Below are 21,045 nucleotides of genomic sequence, written 5' to 3'. Positions count from 1 at the left end.
TTGAGTGAGTTGCCTACACCTGTTGTCTCCACTTTCTCTCCTCCAGTTCTCTTCCGATCCCCTTCAATCTGGCTTCCGTCCCTTTTATGCTACAGAAACTGCCTTCCCTAAGGTCACCAGTGATCTTTCTCTTGCCGAATCCAACAGCCTCTACTCCATCCTAATCTTCCTCCATCTCTTAGCTGCCTTTGACACTGTGGAACCCTCACTTCTCCTGAAAACACTATCCAACCTTGGCTTCATTAACATGCTCTCTCCTGGTTCTCCTCCTATCTTACTGGCTGCTCATTTGACTCTCTCTGAAGACAGGGGAAAAATGAAGGGAAAGCGAGAGAGTTCAAGAATTACAGGAAACAAGGGAGGATTGGTAGGAAGAACTAAGTTGTGAGAGGGTGTGGGGTTCACAGACCAGGCTGCTAGATTTTCAGAGCCACCTATAAGCCTCCTCTTGAATAACAGCTGGAAAGGAAGAAAGGGTGAACGTGATGGTTAGGAGAAGCAGCTTGGCCCAGTTGACAGAGCATGGGCCTGAGTGTCAGAAAAAGCTGGGTTCTAATCCCGGTTCTGCCAGTGGTCCGTTGTGTGACCTCGGGCAAGTCGCTTCACTTCTCGGTGTCTTAGTTACCTCTTCTGTAAAATAGGGATTAAGACTGTGAGCCCCATGTGGGATGGAGACTGTGTATCTTATATTTACCCCAGCACTTAGTACAGTGGCTGACACATAGTAAGAGATTAACAAATAGCATAAAATGGGGCTGCAAACATCCAGTGGCTTGAAAGCCTAGTACAAATCTGAATAGCGGTTTATAAAAAGGGAGCTGTCTCAATAATCTTTAGCGCTCTTAGCTATGCATTGGTGATATTTAGTGATCTTTCTCTGTATGATCCTTTATTTTCTAAAAAGCGAACCATGTTCACGCTAGGCACTGCACTAAGCAGTTGGAAGGATACAATTTGTAGTAAAAAAACAAGTTCTCTGCCCTCAGAGACCTCACCATATGAAAGGAGAGGCAGACAAAAAGTATTTGCAAATAGTGAAAGCTGGAGGAAGCCAAGAATAAGACAGGGAACAATATAAACACTTCATAACACAACAGCTGAAAAAAATAACAATGTGCAGTATTGGTAAATATAGAAAGAATATAGAAATAAATAAAAACATATGTCTATGCTGCACAGATGTCCAGGCTAGGATTTCAGTACAGAGGTGTACAGTACTTATGGAGCCATAAGTTCGGACTGGTCTGAAACCTGGTGTGAAGATGGAAGCTGAGCTAATCGAAGCAGATGATCTTTCTCTTGAGCTGAGGAGAGAGAAGCCCAGAAACTCCCCAGAGCCAACCAGCGTTGAATAGGGAGATATCTCTGGAGGAGATTCCATCAAAAACATTGGGGAGGCAGCAAGCAAAGCAGTAAAGGACTCCAGCTGAGAAGGGAGAAGTAGGTGGTGTTTTTTTTTGGTTTGTGACACCAGATTGTAAACTCCTCTGCTTGACTGTAAGCTTCTTGAAAGCAGGAAGTGTGTCTTCCGACTCTACTGCGTCATACTCTCCCTCACACTTAGTACAGTGTTCTACACAGAGTGCCTGAAAAATCTGAATGATTGACATAACCACATGAGACACGGGGACATACCCCAGGGAGAAAATCAATAGTATTTATTGAGTATGGTAAAATATTGTATTTTTTAGACTGTGAGCCCGTTGTTGGGCAGGGATTGTCTCTATCTGTTGCTGAATTGTACATTCCAAGCGCTTAGTAGAGTGCTCTGCACACAGTAAGCGCTCAATAAATATGATTGAATGAATGAATGCTTACATGTGCAGAGCGCTTGGGAGAATACAATATAACAGAGTTGATAAACCTGTTCCCTGTTCAGAGAGCTACCAGTCTACAATGCATATTTATATCTAGAGAGTCCAGGTAAGGATACGCTAGTTTCTATTCGTTTTGGTTGGATCTGAAGGTGTTAGCAGACATCTAGTCAAATGAGTGCACATCAGTAATGCTTTATTTGGCCCCCAGGTACACATAGGAGGAACTGACCCCAGGAGGGAGGGTGGGGAGAAAGTGAGACAGAGAATTAAGAGCTCCCATCAACGTTGGTTCTGGGTTAAGAGGTCATTTGGAGCCAAAGTCTATCCTAACATCGGTGCTTTTAGGCCCAGCAGGCCTTACCTCACCTGAACAGTCCAGAATAATGCAGTGCCTAACTGGGATTCACAGAAAACTAAAAAACAAGCCAGATGTCCTTTTATGAGGAAGAGCACATCTCTGGGGTCAGCTGGGCTATGACAGGAGGCAGAGGGGAGGAAAGAGGCGGAGAGGCAGAAGAAAATGTGGAGACAGATGTGGTTATTAGAAGGTACCGCCATGATCCACTCTCTGCCCCAGAATGAAAGGACTTCAGGGAGAAAAGACTCAGAAATCAGCCGCTGAGGATCAGTCAAACAACCAGGTACTTACTGTGTGCAGAGCACTGTAGTAAGTAAGGGCTTAGGGGAGCTCAATAACACAGACTTGGTAGACATGTTCCCTGTCCATAAAGAGCTTACAGTCTAGAGAGGGAGACAGACATTAAAATGAATTACAGATAAGCACCTAAGTGTTGTGGGATTGAGGGTGAGTGAAAAAAGGGTAAAATCCAAGCACAAGGGAGTCAGAGAAGGAAGAGGGAGTGGGGATATGGAATACGGTGCCTGCCATCCTCAAATTTTCCACATCTTGGTTTTTATTTATATTAACGTCTGTCTCCCTCTCTAGACTGTAACCTCGTTTTGGAAAAGGAACATGTCTTCCAACTCTGTCATAGTGTCCTCTCCCAAGCTCGTAGTACAGTGCTCTGCACACAGTAAGCGCTCAATAAATACCATTGATGATGATGATGATGTTGATCATGATAACAGTGTTAGAGAAGCAGCATAGTGGATAGAGCATGGGCCCGGGAGTCATTAGGTCACGGGTTCTAATCCCAGCTCCGCCGCTTGTCTGCTGTGTGACCTTGGGCAAATCATTTTACTTGTCTGTTCCTAAGTTACCTCATCTGTAAAATGGGGATTGAGATTTTGCGCTCTACATCGGAGGGGGCTGTGTCCAATTTGATTTCCTTGTATCTACCCCAGGGCTTAGTACAGTGCCTGGAACATAGTAAGTGCTTAACAAATACTATAATAATAATCATTATTATTACTGTTAACTTTAAGCCATTTAGGTCTTCAGATGTTCATCTGATATACTAGTGGCAATTCGGGGACCCACAGCAGCTGAGAGCTTTGGCTTTTAAGGGTGGGAAATTATTTTTTGACATATTGAATCATAATGGACCCACCCCCACACACCTTCTTTTTTCGCTGAAGATGGTGATTTACTCTTTGAAAAGCTGGCAGCTACTCTGTGAATATTAATCTATCTCAATCTTTGGATATATTCTCAACTCGGTTTGATCCCTGAGCCCCCAAGTTTCTGGGTGGACAGAAGCAATAGCCTGAAGTCCAGGGTGCCTGATATTTGAGGTTTAGAGTGCACACGCCCCTCTCAGGGTCGCATCTGGAGAGTTTCCGGTAGTCTACCAGTCTCGGCTATGGGAGGGAGAGTCAAGCAGAGGCGTTTCCGTTCCATTCCTAGCTTGGGAAGCGGCTAGTGAGTGGAAGGCCGTCTGCTATTTAGTACAGTGCTCTGTACCCAGTAAGTGCTTAATAAATACGATTGAATGAATGAATGTTACAAATCAAAACTCAACCGTGCTGGACAGCAGCATGATGGGAGAGAGTCGAGGGTGGAGACATAGGTTTACTGTGTGGAAAGTAAACCACTTCTGTATTTTTACCAAAACTCTATGACTAAACTACCAGAATGATTGCAGATGGACAGCGGGGCATTCTGAGAGAGAGGTGTCCATGGTGTCGATGTGGGTCGGAGACGACTCGACAGCATAAGCGCAAGACAGTAGTAGATGTTCCAGAATTTCTTTCCCCCCGCCGACCCTGTAGAAGAACCTTAAATCTATTCAACCCTCTTCTTTCAGAATCAAGTAAATGAATTGTCAGAAGAAATGCCCAACGTGAAGATAAGGGAAGTGCGGATTCTTCAGAAAGAATAAGGGATTGGAGTAGGGGAAAGATAAAGAAGAGGGAGAGATCTGTTTCTTTCTCCCAGACATATGAGAGCGCCTTGCCTAAGGCAAACCCTCCTGAGAAACAGAAACCACATCTGAAAATGTTATTTTTAGCATTCTATGAATGCAGTGCTTACTCCGGTAGAAGACCTTTCATAAAAGGGAAAAAAAACCAACAACAGAGTTTTAGAATGCCAAAGAACAGCACAGAATGCAAATCAGACCAGAGGCTGGCAAGAGATCAACTAGGGTTCAGGATATAATCAACTCAACTCATTACAAGCTCATTGTAGCAACTTTCTTTTCTAGCACTTTCCCTGGGAAGATAGTTACAGAAGTCATCAAAATGCAGATAAGTGAGTGAAAATGATCAGCACCAGTTTCAATTCGACACTTAAATCCATGAACTGTATCTTTTCTTATTTAATTTGTTGGGATGTTAAAAATTGCATCCCCTGCTAAGAAGCCCCTAAGTGAAATGTAATAAACAAAAATAACTTCTAAGGAGAGTTGTCTTAGTTCTTTTGTTCCCTCTCTCTCCTCCATTCACCTCCCCTCCTCTGGGCCCCAGTTATCTCATCTGTAAAATGGGGATTAAGACTTGTGGGTCCATGTGGGACAGGGACTGTGTCCAACCTGATTACCTCGTATCTACCCCGGACCTTAAAACAGTTCTTGGCACATAGTAAGCGCCTTAACAATTATTAATTCCCCAGTCTTTGCTTCACCTTCTTGCTTTCATTTGATTTTTTAACTAATCGCCCATGCCTCCGTATGCCACGTACTTTCCTCTAGTTCCTGATTATGTGATTCTCATACTGAGCTCGCCTTTCCCACTTGCTCATTGATATGAGCATGGTAGAATTTTCTTCCCAGTGCTTTGGAAACTCCCAACATGCCTGCGCACGCTCCTAGCTGGAGGTTAGGTGGAGGGGTAGCAAGAGGTTATTAGACTTTTCATAAAGTTAGTATTTTCCCCCATAAAAATTCCATTCAGGGTTTTTGCAGTCTGTACAGAGCTACTATCATAGAATATCCACATGCATGCTGGGCTCCAATGCAGGGATTTTCCTCCCTTTCTCTCGTTATTCCCTCTAGGACCATTCATCACTGCTATTACCATGTGCCAAATCAAACCAATCTCATGAGGGCACCTGCTCTCCTCTTTTCAAAGTCTTGTTGAAGACACACCTCCTCCAAGAGGTCTTCTCTGGTTAAGCCCTCCTTTCCTCTTCTCCCACTCCCTTCTGCGTCACCCTGACTTGCTCCATCTGTTTACTCGCCCCTCCACAGCACTCACGTACATATTTACAATTCATTTACATTAATGTCTGCCTCCCCCTCTAGATTCTATGCTCATTGTGGGCAGGGAATGTGTCCGTTTATTATTATATTGTCCTCTCCCAAGCACTTAGTACAGTGCTCTGCACACAGAAAGCGCTCAATAAATATGACTGGCTGAGTGACTGACTCCCTCTCTCCATCTTCCTCTCCTGTTCATAGGGAAATAGATTTAGGGCTCCACTGGCCCCTGTTCTGATGGCTCCCAGTTGACCCCCTTTCAGGAAAGGAGATGATTAGTGCCAACACAATAGGTCTACTCAATGCTACAAATGATTGCGGGATTATGAATTTTCAGATTTGTGGACAGTTGCATGCTGAAATACTTAAGATACCACTGCTGAAGTTGATGCTAATAACTGTGGAATTTTTCACCACTTACTATGATCCAAAATAATAATAAAATAATGTTGGTATTTCTTAAGCGCTTACTACGTTCCAAGCACTGTTCTACGTGCTGGGGCAGATACAAGGTAATCAGGTTGTCCCACGTGAGGCTCACGGTCTTAATCCCCATTTTACAGATGAGGTAACTGAGGCACCGAGAAGTGAAGTGACTCGCCCCAAGTCACACAGCTGACAGAGCCAGGTTTAGAACCCATGACCCCTGACTCCTAAGCCCGTGCTCTTTCCACTGAGCCACGCTGCTTCTCAGCATGAGACTAAAAGCATACCAAAAGCATGATACTAGTTTACCGTGAGAAGCAACGTGGCCTAGGGAGAAGCAATGTGGTTTAGTGGAATGACTCTGGTCCTGAAAGTCAGAGGTCCTGGGTTTTAATCCCAATTCTGCCCCTGTCCGTCTCCCCCGATTAGACCGTAAGCCCATCAAAGGGCAGGGACTGTCTCTGTTACCGATTTGTGTATTCCAAATGCTTAGTACAGTGCTCTGCACATAGTAAGCGCTCAATAAATACTATTAAATGAATGAATGTAATCTTGGGCAGGTCACTTAACTTCTGAATGGGGGTTCAATACCTGTTATTTCTCCTACTTAATTTGTGAGCCCTACATGGGACTGGATTATCTTGTATCTGCCCCAGTGCTTAATATAGTACTTGGCACAGACTAAGTGTTTAACAACTATCATTATTATTATTATTATTAAAACAGTATACTAAGAGCTGGGGTTTCTACAAGAAAATTAGGTTGGTCATAGTCCCTGCTGTACATGGAGCTCACAATCTCATTAAGAGGGAGAGGAGATATTTAATCCCTATTTTGCAGATGAGGTGCAGATGAACTGCACAGAGCAGTTCAGAGGCTGGGTGACAATCCAGAAGCATTTTATTTTTCCTAAGATTCCGTGTTTGGTATTGCAGTTCATTCTTCCCCCTTTAATCCAAAGTATAAGGTTTCTACCTCTCTTGGGTCTGTATCGGTGGAATCTTACTGTATTTTCAAGTGGAATTTTACTGTATTAGTGGAATTTTACTGTATTGTGATCTTAACTAAAGAGCACAAGTGAACCATTAAGGAATCACAGATAAGAAAAACTTCCTAAATAGCAAAACTTTGCCCAAAACCCGAAGTAGAATGGCAAGCTGGAAAGGATGCAAGCCATGTCTATTACCCTTTCAGCCATTTCCTCCCAACCTTTCCAATGTAACCCAGAAACAGCTTGGGAGCATCTCGTGCCCAAAGCCCAAAGGAGCAGGAATTTGGGTATCTTGGGGAACAAGGACCCTGCCCACAGCCTCGAGTCAGTGATCAGAGGTGGGCAGAAACAGTGACATGGCCTCGGTGCTAGGACCGTTTTCATTTAACACTTTCGCAAGTGATTTGGAAGAGAGAATGTGTGACGAAACCTCTAAGTTTGCGGCTGACATTAAAGCTCTTGGGATGAGAGAAATGCCACGCAGATGGGGACAGAATACAGAAAGGCCTCGTAGAGCTCAGTGGGAGGGCAGAAAGGGGGCAGATGTGCTTCACTGTGAGCAAGTGATAATAATAATAGTAATGATTGCATTTATTAAGTCCTTACTATGTGCCAAACACTGGGACAGATACATAAATCAGACACCGTCCCTGTTCCAAAGTCTTAGAGGGATAATAGATGTCTTAGCCCTCCTGTGAAAAGGAGAAAATTGAGGCAAAAGTGAGGATAAATGACTTGCTCGGGGTCACATAGCAGGCAAGTGGCAGAGCTGAGACCTAAATCTGGGTCTCCTGACTCCCCATTTCTGTGCTTTTTCTCCTGGGTAATGTTCCGTGATCACTCTCCCCACCTTCAAAACCTAACTGAAGGCACATCTCCGAAAGACCTTCCCCTACTAGGCCCTCATTTCCTCTTCTCTCCTTCCCTTCTGCGTCACCCTTGCAGTTGAATTTGCACCCTTTATTCCCTCAGCCCCACAGCACTTATGAACAAATCCATAATTTATTTATTTATATTAATGTCTGTCTTCCCTTCTAGACTATAAGCTCCTTGTGGGCAGGGAATGTGTCTATCAACTCTGCTGCATTGTACTCTCCCAAACACTTAGTACGGTGCTCTGCATGCGGTAAGTGCCCAAAATATACAATTGGTTGATTGATTCCAAGGGTAAATAATCCCAACTTCAGTTAACTGCATAATGATGGGCTTCTAGCTGTCAGTTGCGACTCAGGTGAGAGATCTTAGCTGCTCCTTCAAACCCTCCAGCCACAGCCAAAAATATTAGGCGTCACTAGGAAAGGGGTTAAAGAAAAAAAAGAAATTGCTTAATTACGTAAAAGCCTGGTGTGCCTGTCCATGAAATACTTGGAGTTGTTTTGACGTGTTTAAGAAAGACCTGATGAGATTGGAGGATAAGCAGAGATCATTTAAAATGACTGAGGTGCAGAAGTACTTTCCTATGGAGATTACAGTCAACTGGACTATAAACTCCTTGGGGGCAAGGGATAATGTCTACTTATCGTACTCTCCTGAGTGCTTAGTACAGTGTTCTGCACAAAATAAGCACTCCATAAATATCACTGATTGACTGAGTATAAACTGCCCATATTTATGGATATTGAAATAATTTTATGGATGAATTTAGGGCATTTTTATGTCCTACCTTTGAATTTATGGGTAGTTGTCCACCCTTGGGGGCAAGAATCATTTCTATTAGCTCTACTGTACTCGTCTGAGCACCTAGTGCAGTGTTCTGCAGAGTAAGTGCTCATTAAATATGATGGATTGATTGCTTCCTTGCGATGGTGGAGAGTAGGAATATCCCACTTTTAGCTTCTTTTTAAATCCATCTAACTGTTTCTCACTTTGCAACTGCTAACGCAAGAGAACATTCAACGGTGAGCATCTGGAGTGAAAACATTACCAGTGTTAAAGGATCGGGATTTGGAGGGCTTTTTAATGTTTTATAAACACAGCGCTGCTGATGTTTTTTATTTTTAGCAGTTGTCTTTGTTACTTGGACAAAGGAATAGTCAGCATGTAGCAGAAAAATCAACAGGCAAAAAGCATATGACCTACCCAGGTTCTACAGTGGGCTTCGATTGAATATTACAGATAAGGATACCTCACCTTCAAACGTTCTCCCACTTTTTGATGTTACATTTATGGGTGACAGTGAACTGGATTAATAGCTTAAAACAGTTGGAATAATGAATACTATATCTTTAAATACTTTTTAACATAACTGAGGTAAGAAGATGTATACTCCCAAGCACTTAGAACGGAGGTCTGCATACGGCAAGTGCTCAATAAATACTGTTAACTGATTGATTGACAGCTTCCCTGATTATTTAATGGTATTCATTAGGTGCTTCCCATGTGCCAAGCACTATACTAAGCACTGGATTAGATACAAGCTAATCAAATTGACCACAGTCCACATTCCCCCACGGGGTTGGCGGTCTTAATCCCACTTTACAGATGAGGCAACGGAGGCACAGCGAAGTTAAGTGACTTGCCCAAGCTCACACGGCAGAGAAGCGGAGGAGCTGGGATTAGAGCCCAAGAACTTATGACTCCCGGGCCCAGGCTCTTCCCGCTAGAAGCTGCTGCTTCTCTTTTGTGAGTCGGTCCCAAGATTTGAGGATCTTTGTACCGCCCCTTTTAGGGGCCCCGGCCCTTTTAAGAAAAGGTGGGGAGTCAGTCAATCATATTTATTGAGCGCTTAGTGCAGAGCACCGTAATAAGCAATTGGGAGAGTACAATGTAAGCATATGACAGACACATTCCTTACCCACAGTGAGCTAACAGTCTAGAGGAGGAGACAGACATTAATAGAAATAAATTACAGATATCTACAAATGTGCTGTGGGACTGGGTGGGGAGATGAATGAAGGGAACAAGTCAGGGCGATGCAGAAGGGAGTGGGAAAAGAGGAAAGGAGGGCTTAGGGAAGGCCTCTTTTAGGAGATGTGCCTTCAATAGGGCTTCGAAGAGGGGAAGAGTCATTTCTGTCAGAAATGAGGAGGGAGGGTTTTCCAGGCCAGAGGAAGGACGTGAGCGGGAGGCCGGTGGCGAGATAGACGAGATCGAGGTACAGCGAGAAGCTTGGCATGCGAAGAGCTGAGTGTGCAGGCTGTAGCAGGGAGGAAGAGGGAAGAGAAGAGAAAGGAAAGGGAGACAGAGGAGAGGGGAAAGAATGGGCAGGGGAAAGAGAGGGTCCCATCTGGTCTCATGGGGTCTGAAACTGGGAATCCCCAGAGTGGAGTGGGAACTTTCTTAAACTTGGCCCTAAGGGGACAAACCATGAGAGCCACTGCAGCAATTTCCCAGTCTGACTCTCACAAGATTTACATACTCTTCTGGGGCCTTAGTCTTTCACTGCTGTTCTACCCACTACCTCATGCAGGACTGTCCCAGAAACAGCATGGCGTAAGGGGTAGAGCACGGGCCTGAGAGTCAGAAGGTCATGGGTTCTAATCCCAGCTCTGCCACTTGTTTGCTGTGTGACCTTGGGCATCTCAGATACCTTATCTGAAAAATAAGGATTGAGACTGTGAGCCCCACGTGGGACAGGGACTTGTGTCGAACCTGATTTGCTTGTATCTACCCCAGGGCTTGTTGGAGAAGACTTAATAATAATGTTGGTATTTGTTAAGCGCTTACTATGTTCTATGAGCACTGTTCGAAGTGCTGGGGGAGATACAGGGTCATCAGGTTGTCCCACATGAGGTTCATAGTCATAGGGGGCAGAGCCGGCATTCAAACCCACGACCTCTGGCTCCCAAGCCCGGGCTCTTTCCACTGAGCCACGCTGCTTCTCTACGAATTTTACGAATACGAATTTATGAATACCAAGGGCTACCCGAGAGACAAACAAATGGATTTTGGAGCAAAGTAAACCGAAGTGGCCTTTGGAAGGCCAAATGACTCGACTTAGATGAGCATATTTTGGACTCATAATCAGGAAGGCTAATTTTCTGGAGAACATACTGATGGTAGGAAAAGTCCAGGGAAACCGTGGAAGAGGCAGACCGGCAGCTAGATGGATAGAGACCATAACAACGACAGAGGAAGAACCATTAGAAATGTTGTGGACTATGGCAAAGGACAGGACATTCTGGATAAAGTATATCGCGATGAATCAGAAACAACCTGACAGGACTTAATAATAATAATAATAATAATAACTCCGGAGTTTAGTACAATGCATGGCACATAGTAAGTGCTAAACAAATATAATAATTATTATTGTTATTAGCAACAGCAGCAGCAGGTTCCTCTGGGCGGGCCAGAAAGAAGAGGATCAGGTTAAAAGGAGGGATTTTAAATTTTTGGCCTTTTTTGTCCATCTGAGGTAGAGAAGCAAACATACATCTTCTACCCTTTCACTTTTTCTATTTTGCCTTTCGGATTTCCCTTTCTGAGCCACCTGTTCTAACCTCGGGCCAGCAAGTCTTATTACTTTTGTTTGCAGAGGAACAAAGAGTCCGGAGTTGCTCTCAGACAGCTTTCCACCCTTCCTTGGCAACCACTGTTCAATTGGGTGGGTTACTTGGTGACAAGCCTCAGATTTATTTACAGAAAGAAAAGGTATTTCAGGTTAAAAGTCATTACCCACACTTCATTACTATCACGTTACGTGTTCCAATAGCAGCTATTGAACAAATCCCCCAAATTATTTGTTCTTGTCAGATGTATTATCGCTGCTTTTAATGAGAAAAAGGAAGTTAGGAACATTGCTAAGTTATCAATATTAGGAAGCTGCCTGGTTACCAGATCCAAACCACAGCACCCTCCCCTCCATTCCAGGCTTTAGACGCCTGGACCTCACATTGGGATTTGGACAAATACGGGGATATGCTACATTATCAGTGTTATCAGTGCCACAGGAAAAAGTCTTGTTTCATAATAATAGTATTTGTTAAGCTCTTACTTGTGTCAAGCACTGGGGTTGATAAAAGGTAATCAGTTTCCACAGTCTAAGTAGGAAGGAGAACAGATCCTGAATCCCTGTTTTGCAGATGAGGGAACCGAGGCACAAAGAAGTTAATAATGTTGATATTTGTTAAGCGCTTACTATGTGCAGAGCACTGTTCTAAGCGCTGGGGTAGACACAGGGGAATCAGACTGTCCCACGTGGGGCTCACAGTCTTCATCCCCATTTTACAGATGAGGTGACTGAGGCACAGAGAAGTGAAGTGACTTGCCCACAGTCACACAGCTGACAAGTGGCAGAGCCGGGATTAGAACCCAGATCTTCTGACTTCCCGGCCCGGGCTCTAACCACCAGACCATGTTGCTTCTCTGTTTCTGTTTCACCCACAGTTACCTACATATATATTCTCGTTATCGCTATCGTTCTCGTCCGTCCGTCTCCCCCGATTAGACCGTAAGCCCGTCAAAGGGCAGGGACCGTCTCTATCTGTTACCGATTTGTCCATCCCAAGCGCTTAGTACAGGGCTCTGCACATAGTAAGCGCTCAGTAAATACTATTGAATGAATTATGAGAGACATAATTCACACCTGAATTAGCCTAAGAGGAGGAACGGGAAAAGTTGCTACCGTGCAAGAAGCCCAGTGACCCACACAAACCACCCACACGACTAAACGCTCCCGCACGTTGTTTCACGTGCAGTGATGCTCTTACCTGTCGAGTGAAATACAGCACAGGTGGAAAATGGACGCTGTGGTGAGCAGAACGTCTAGAGAGGTGCGAACCAGGCAAAACATCTCTCCGTATATCCAGTTGTCTTGAACCAACTCAATGGCACCAAAGGGCATAACCATCAGAGAAACAAGCAAGTCCGCGAAGGCCAGAGACACGATGAAATAATTGGTTTTGATTTTCCTGCGAGTGAAACACACAGACACACACACACACATTTGTAGCCTAATTCCAAAAGAGGACTGCTAGTCAATCATCCAGTCGTATTTACTGAGCACTTACTGTGTACAGAGCGCTGTACTGAGCACTTGGGAGAGTACAATATAACAATAAACAGATTCATTCCCTACCCACAGTGAGCTGAGTCTGCAGGGGTACTGTTATGAGTGGAGACATAGGGACCGACGTGGATTAGTGGAAAGAGCATGGGCTTAGGAGTCGGAGGACCTGGGTTCTAATCCTGACACCGCCCCTCGTCTGCTGTGTGTCCTTGGGTAGACTGCTTAACGTCTCTGTACTTCAGTTACCTCCTCTGCAAAATGAGGATTAAAACTGTGAGCCCCCAGTGGGACAACCTGATTATAGTGAAGCAGCGTAGCTCAGTGGAAAGAGCATGGGCTTAGGAGTCAGCGTCATGGGTTCGAATCCCGGCTCTGCCACTTGGCGGCTGTGTGACCGTGGGCAAGTCACTTAACTTCTCTGGACCTCGGTTACCTCATCTACAAAATGGGGATTAAGACTGCGAGCCTCACGTGGGACAACCTGATTACCCTGTATCTACCCCGGCGCTTAGAACAGCGCTCTGCACACAGTAAGCGCTCAACAAATACCAACATTACTATCACTTGTATCTACCCCAGCACTTAGAACGGTGGTTGGCACATGGTAAGCGCTTAACAAATACCATCATTATTATTATTATATGGAGTAAATGTGTCTGGGTTTCAGGGGCAGATGGGTCAGACTAAATGAAGAAAATATTGAATTCGATTCCCCATCCTGTGTGGGGGGAGAAAGGGTCTCCCACAGTCGAGATAAGATTGCTTCTCCTCTCTTCTTCCCTTACTCTGGATTCTACTGAACACGACTTGCCTCAGGCTCACCCAGCCGGTGCCATTAACTTGATGCCCTTCTAGAGTCAGACTTCGGCAGTGTACAATTTATTATATCTGTAGTTTATATTAATGTCTGTCTCCCCCTCTAGATTGTAAGCTAATTGTGGGCAGGGAATGTATCTGTGTGTTGTGCTCTTTGTAATAACGTTGGTATTTGTTAAGCGCTTACTTTGTGCAGAGCCCTGTTCTAAGCGCAGGGGTAGATAGAGGGTAATCAGGTTGTCCCACGGGAGGCTCACAGTTAATCCCCATTTTACAGATGAGGGAACTGAGGCACAGAGAAGTGAAGTGACTCGCCCACGGTCACACAGCTGCCAAGTGGCAGAGCCGGGATTCGAACCCGCGAACTCTGACTCCCAAGCCCCGGCTCTTTCCACTGAGCCACGCTGCTTCTCTACTCTCCCAAGTGGTTAGAACAGGGCTTTGCACAGAGTTAGCGCTCAATAAATACGATCGAGCGAATGAACTAACACAATGAAGGGCTTTCTGGACTGCAAGCTCTCTAAACCATCAGCTTGTTATGGACAGGGAACACGTCTGCTCATTCTGTTGTATTTTCTCTCCCAAGCACTCAGAAAAGGGCTCTGCCTATAGTAAGGGCTCAAGAAATGCCACGGATTGATTGAGTTTACGTGTCTTCCTGTGCATCATGTGAGCTTGCCAAGAAATCCCTCCAGAAGGAGCCAGGGATTGTACCCTGCACTATGCAGAGAAGCGGCGTGGCTTAGGGGAAAGAGCCCGGGCTTGGGAGTCAGAGGTCAGGGGTTCGAATCCCGGCTCTGCCACTTGGCAGCTGTGTGACTGTGGGCGAGTCACTTCACTTCTCTGGGCCTCAGTTCCCTCATCTGTAAAATGGGAATTAAGACTGTGAGCCTCATGTGGGACAATCTGATTACCCTGTATCTACCCCAGTGCTTACAACAGTGCTCTGCACATAGTAAGCGCTTAAAATACGAACATTATTATTATTATGCCAAGTAGACTCCTTATCTAGTCCCACCTGACCACAGACCAGCCACCGGCTGGGCATTAGGAGTCTGTGGATCAAGCCCATTCATCAAGACCGTTTTAAGTGGTCTTTCCGCATTATTTGGAAACTAAGATAGCTCTAGACTAAGTCTGAAGCTTCAAAATGGAAAATTAATATTTCAGAGCTACAAGTTCTATCTTGATAGTCTCATCTTTGGAAATGTTACCATAATAATGTCATCATTATAAATGAAATGAAAAGTATTAAATCTTCCCCTTTGCATAGTTTTTGGGAAGGAGCACAGTCCTAGAGGGAGGAGTCTGGGAATCAGAGGACCTGAATTATAATCCCCAGTCTGCCGCATTCCTGTTGTGTGACCTTGGGCGAGTCAGTTAACTTCTCCAGGCCTCAGTTTCCTTATCAATATCTATTTTCCCTCCCCCTTAGATCATGAGGCCTCTAGGCTGTAAGCTCAATATGGGTAGGGAACATGTCTACTAAGTCTGTTGTATTGTACTCTCCCGAGTGCTTAGTACAGTGTCTTGTCCACAATAAGCATACAATAAATATCCGTGATTGATTTGATGCTAGACAAAGACGGTGTCTGGCTTAATTATCTTGTATCTACCCCAGTGCTCAGGACAGTAAGGGCTTAACAAATGTTATTATTATTGTTATTATTGTTGTTATTGACATTTCCAATGAAATCTGACCCATCTTCTTCACCCTTTTCATCCTCTCCATCATTGCTCCTCATTCCCCTATTCCCGTAGCCTACAGAGAATCAAGTACACCCATCCGGATCTTTAGAACCCTGACTCTCACACCCACCGATATTCAAATCTGCCTCTCAAAGGAAAGGGACAGATGAATTGAACTCTCAAAGTGAAAAAAGGTTCTGAATTTTTTTTACAGAATTCTCCAGCAGACATTAATAAATCCAGTTTGGCTCCTAGGGGAATCCAGTAATTTAAAGCAATCCACTTGGTTGCTAAGGGATTATACATCCTTTTGACTTTAGGGAATCTAGAATCAGAACCGGACAAGGTACTGCCTTAAGGAATGGCTGTTTCCTGTCTGGAAAGTTGAATAATGTTTTGGATTTTCAATTACTGGTACGATAGCACCCCATTCCTTAGTGCTGATCAATGGAAGTGCATTGGTTGTGATTTTAAGGCCTGTCTTTGTTTTCTAGAGCAGGGTAGGGCAGGGGCGAAGGAACTACGCTTCATCTTGGTTCCGGAGCAATATCTTAATTAAAGTAGTTGCAAGATAGTTGGAAAATATACAATGCCATTCAAACACCAATTACTGTTATCATCCTAAATCACTCATGGGAAATGCCAAATGCATTATAAGGGAAACTTATAAACCTATGCATAAGGTCCCCACCCCAAATCTCTCCTTCACCCATACTTTTGGCTATTCACAGGCTGAATATTTAATCCTACATAATTAAATCATCATTGAAATCTAGGACACCTTGGCAGCAAAATCAAAATTTGACTTCCTTGAATTGCGCTGGCAGCCCGGGGCCTCCCATGGAAGGAGAAAGATCTGTTAATACTTCAAATAGTTAAAGCCCCCGGGAGAGAGAAACACAGGACTAGAGGAAGGAGAAAGATGAGGGAAACCAGAGAATGGGAGGAGGAAGAGAAAGGGAAAGAGAGAACGGGAGAGAGAGAGAAGGAGAGAGGAGGGAGGGGGAGAGTAAGAAAGTAGGAGGGAGGGAGAGGGAGAGAGGGAAAAGGAGAGAGGAAGAAGGGGGAAGAGAGAGAGAGAAGGGGAAGAGTTGAGGAGAGAGAGGGATGGGGAGAGATGGGGGAGCAAGAGAGAGAGGAAGAGAGGGAGAGAGGGGGAAGAGAAGGACAAGGAGATAGAGGGGAGGGAAAGAAGGGAGAGGTAGATGGGGAAGAGAGAGAGAGGGACAGAGAAGGTAGAGAGAGGGAGAGGCAGAGAGGGGGACAGAGGGACAAGGAGATAGAGAGGAGAGAAAGAAGGGAGGGGGAGAGGGAAGGTAGGGGGGAGGGGGAAGAAGGGGAAGAGAGAGTTGGGGGAAAGAGAAGGAGAACGAGGGAGAGGGAGAAGAGAGAGGAAGAGACACTGAATGTAATTTATGATTTGCTTTTCTTTTTCTGAGTGAGGTTCAGTTCTCTGTTCTTGGCTAGTTGGGTCCCCGTTCAGTTCTCCCATCACCACACGATGGCAAAAGGCCGATGGTGTTCTAGCAGAGGCTTATAGAAACTGCTCACCTGAGCTGCCTGTCCCTGCACACGGCCACCATCACCAGCAGGTTCCCCAGGACGGCCATCAGTATGACGGCCGAGATAAACGTGAGCAGCACGATCTTCTCCGCCACGTCGAAACCCTCGCTGGAACTGCGGAGCCCCAGAGAGAAAAATCCGGCATTAGGGAGCTTCTGGAGGAATAAAAATCAATCACTCGATTAAAGAGAAGCATCCGTTTCAAGAAACTCCTCTCCGGAATAACGATGGGTTTTCACTTCATCTTAAAGGAATAGATTCAGCCTCCTGCCCTAGCTGAAATGGGTGTTAGGGCCTAAACCTAGGGGGAGTCTGTTATTATTATAACAGAAAACGGAGGACCTGGGTTCTAATCCCAGCTCTGCCACTTGTCTGCTTTGTGACTTTGGGCAAGTCACTTTACATCTCTGGGCCTCAGTTACCTCAACATGGGGATTAAGACTGTCAGTCCCATCTCACAGTGATGGAACAGTGAAGTATTTCCAGGTATGTGACTGTCATGATCTGAAAAGAGGCTGCGGTTGTTTCATAAAAATGACAAGGGGAAAAAATGATTCCAGCATAAACAGGGCCAGGCCACGCTATTTCATTCCTGCCCTCTCTGAAGTTCATCTCCACCCCTCGTACCTGGGGGTATCTTTCGGTATTTTTTGAGCACTTACTATGTTTCAAGCACTGTACTAAGCGTCGGGGTAGATACAAGCTAATTAGGTTGGATACGGTCCCTGTACCACATAGGGCTCACAGTCTAAGTTCTAGAGAAGAATATTTCATCCCCATTTTACAGATGAGGTAAATCACTGAGAAGCACTGAAGAGTGACATGAATCACCCAAAGTCACATCATAAACAAGTGACAGAGCTGGGTTTAGGACCTTTGAAATCCAAGTCCTCTGACTCCCAGGACTGTGCTCTTACCACGGGGTGACATTAATTTGCAGCTTTTCATGTGGAATAAATAGGGAAATGTGCATTGTGCAGGAGCTGCTGAAATCATGGGGTAAAGGAAGATCTTGACGTCTACAAACTCCGTTACATTATACTCTCCCAAGCGCTTAGTACTATGCTCTACACGCAGTGAGCTCTCAATAAATATGATTGATTAATTGATTGAATAGGCTTTGAACCCTTTATCACCTTGTTAAGCTAGTGCAAAGATTGAAAAAATGATACAAGCGCATGCTAACCCTCATCCCACTGACACATCCTGAAGTATATGTAGTATACTAATTCTCCATCTCAATGATTACCAATAACAGTATTTTTTGGGTACTCATTATGGGTAAATCATGGTACTAGGCGATAAGAAATATATAGTATAAGTTGAAGGTGTGGTGTCTGCCGTGAAGGAATTTACAATCTAAAAATAATAATTGTTGTAGTATTTGTTAAGCGCTTACTGTGTGACAGGCGCTGTTCTAAGCGCTGGGGTGGATACAAGCAAATCGGGTTGCACATGGTCCTTGTCCCACATGGGGCTCACAGTCTTAATCCCCATTTTACAGATGAGGTAACCGAGGCGCAGAGATGTTAAGTGACTTGCCCAAGGTCATACATCAGACAAGTGGAGGAGCGGGATTAGAACCCAGGTCCTTCCGAGTCCCGGGTCCATGCTGTGTCCACTGGGCAATGCTGCTGAGACACAAAATGTCCGATGTTTAATGGGTAAAAGTATAAGGGTGTAGATATGTATGTATGTAGAATATTAAGTAGATTAAATAAATAAATAAACAGGGTAAAAATGACTGATGTGCTGCCAGAACCATAAATGTCGGGCATAATTTGGAAATACTTCTTGGAAGAGGTAACATTTTAGAAGGGCTATGAAGGTGGGAAGAGATTTTTGGTTCAGCAGTGTGAACGGGAACGGAGGTCGACGCTGGGGGAGATTTCTGAGCAACTGGATCAACACTCAGCGTTATTCATTGAGTGCTTACTGTATTTGAGCATTGTACTAAACCAGTCAATCAATCGTATTTATTGAGCACCTACTGTGTGCAGAGCACTGTACTAAGTGCTTGGACGAATGCAATATTACAATATAACAGAGTTGGTAGACACGGTCCCTGCCCACAGTGAGCTTACAATCTAGAGGGGGAGACAGATATGTAAATCTGGTATGAAAATAAATAGGATTAATTTATTCATATAAATAAATGTACTTATAAATAGACTTGAGGGAGTTACAAAAAACGAGCAGATGGGTAAGAGGGAAGTAGCTGGTGGATGTAAGAAAGCTATAACGTAAGGTGATAAAGAAGACCGCGGCTTCTTGTGGTATCCGAGGTATTTTAATACTCTAGATTTGGCCACGCTGCAGATACTAGCAGCAAAGCTTTCTCCTTTTCCTCTCACTGCTCTCTCCCCTTGGCCTCTGCATAAAAATTCTCAATATAAATTCAGAAGTGGCTCTTTCCCAGCATACAGGCAAATATTACCCGCTGCAGGAGAAGCAGCGTGACTAGGAGAAGCAGCGTGGCTCAGTGGAAAGAGCCTGGGCTGGGGAGTCAGAGGTCGTGGGTTCTAATCCCAGTTCTGCCGCTTGCCAGCTGCGTGACTTTGGGCGAGTCACTTCACTTCTCTGGGCCTCAGTTCCAAAAGCACGGGCTTTGGAGTCAGAGGTCAGGGGTTCGAATCCCGGCTCGGCCACTTGTCAGCTGTGTGACTGTGGGCAAGGCACTTCACTTCTCTGTGCCTCAGTTACCTCATCTGTAAAATGGGGATTAAGACTGTGAGCCCCTCGTGGGACTGATTCCCCTGTGTCTACTCCAGCGCTTAGAACAGTGCTCTGCACATAGTAAGCGCTTAACAAATACCAACATTATTATTATTATTAAAATGGGGATTAAAACTGTGAGCGCCACTTGGGACAACCTGATCATCTTGTAACCCCCAGCACTTAGAACAGTGCTCTGCACATAGTAAATGCTTAACAAATACCAACATCATTATTATTATTATTAAAATGGGGATTAAAACTGTGAGCCCCACGTGGGACAACCTGATCATCTTGTAACCCCCAGCACTTAGAACAGTGCTCTGCACATAGTAAGTGCTTAACAAATACCACCATTATTATATTACAAATGGTTAAAGATGAAAAAGCAACCCCCAGCTTTCCCAAATCCTGCCCCTTCCTCATACAACTTAAGGTAAAAAAAAAAAAGGGGGGGGGTTAACAACTTCTCTCAGAAAAATCTCACTGTTGTGCCCCATCTCATCAGGTTGTGTGGGAGCGAGTGAGAAAGGTGATTAATCAGGCAAGGTCAAAGCTTCCTGTAAAGCGAACACAGGCAGAGATCATGACTGCATCCCCATAGGGCAGCTGGACTCCCAGATAACAGTTCAGCTGAAATGTGCTCTGCCACAAAAGAAGGCGAGGATTTTGCAACCAAAACACCACTCAAAGTTTGGTAAACAATCATTTATTTCAAGAATAGAGCTGGCAGCCATGCAGATCTCTTGGCCGCAGTACAATCTAAGCACTTAAGCTCTGGAATCGTCTCTCATTGCCAACAAATGAAACAGAGGTAGGATGAGGAAGGCTCACTTAGTGCTAATGAATTCCAACAGTTGCTCTGGGAATTCCTTTTTCTTGACCAGGAGCCTCGGTTCTCGGCACCTGGTTACTTTAGCATGCTGGTATCATTCATGCACTTAGCACAGTGCTCTGCACACAGTGAATGCTCAGTAAATACCACGGAGGGATTGATCAGCCCCATATGGGACAGGGACTTTGTCCAATCCGATTAGATCGCATCCTCCCGAGCACTTAGAACAGTGCCTGGCACATTGTGATTGCTTAATAGATTTCATCATTATTATTATTATCCAAGGGCACAATAAGGAACGACCTTTATGTGTGGCCAATGCGGCCAGGACTTGGGACCCTCATTGATATTTTTGGTCACACCCGCAGACTCGTAGGTAAATTCCATCACCCGTGGAACGTGAGGGACAAGTCTGTGTGGGAACGAAGAGGGTGGGATAAGGGGCAGTCAGGTATTTGACGACCTGGAGGGAAGTGGGTCAGCAGATTAGCCCAGGTATTGGGAGGAGGAAGAGGAGGTCAAGAGTATATACTGAGCACCTAGTGTGTGCCTTAAATGGTTGAGAGAGTACAGTAGAGGTAGAAGACATGCTTCCTGCTCTCGAGGAGCTTTCAATCTAAAAGGAAAGACAGGTGCAAGAATGA

The 21,045-nt window shown here is 44.8% G+C and overlaps 1 protein-coding gene and 1 non-coding gene across 2 annotated transcripts in view; one reads left to right on the top strand and one right to left on the bottom strand.

Annotated features, from left to right (window-relative positions):
- Nucleotides 1-21,045, bottom strand: part of HTR4 (5-hydroxytryptamine receptor 4) — a 303,493-nt gene that overhangs the window by 105,665 nt on the left and 176,783 nt on the right. Inside the window, exons 3-4 of the mRNA XM_029052011.2 lie at nucleotides 16,840-16,965; nucleotides 12,485-12,685 (exon numbers count right to left, since the gene is read on the bottom strand). Coding sequence (XP_028907844.1) covers nucleotides 12,485-12,685; nucleotides 16,840-16,965 — 327 coding nt within the window. The remainder of the gene's footprint in view (nucleotides 1-12,484; nucleotides 12,686-16,839; nucleotides 16,966-21,045) is intronic.
- Nucleotides 3,529-3,666, top strand: LOC114807207. Its single transcript, XR_003755260.1, has one exon. It is a non-coding gene; the product is annotated as a small nucleolar RNA SNORA7 (small nucleolar RNA).

The sequence above is a fragment of the Ornithorhynchus anatinus genome, chromosome X1 (assembly GCF_004115215.2).
Source record: "Ornithorhynchus anatinus isolate Pmale09 chromosome X1, mOrnAna1.pri.v4, whole genome shotgun sequence".
NCBI classification, from domain to species: domain Eukaryota; kingdom Metazoa; phylum Chordata; class Mammalia; order Monotremata; family Ornithorhynchidae; genus Ornithorhynchus; species Ornithorhynchus anatinus.
This window is presented reverse-complemented; position numbering and strand designations above follow the sequence as displayed.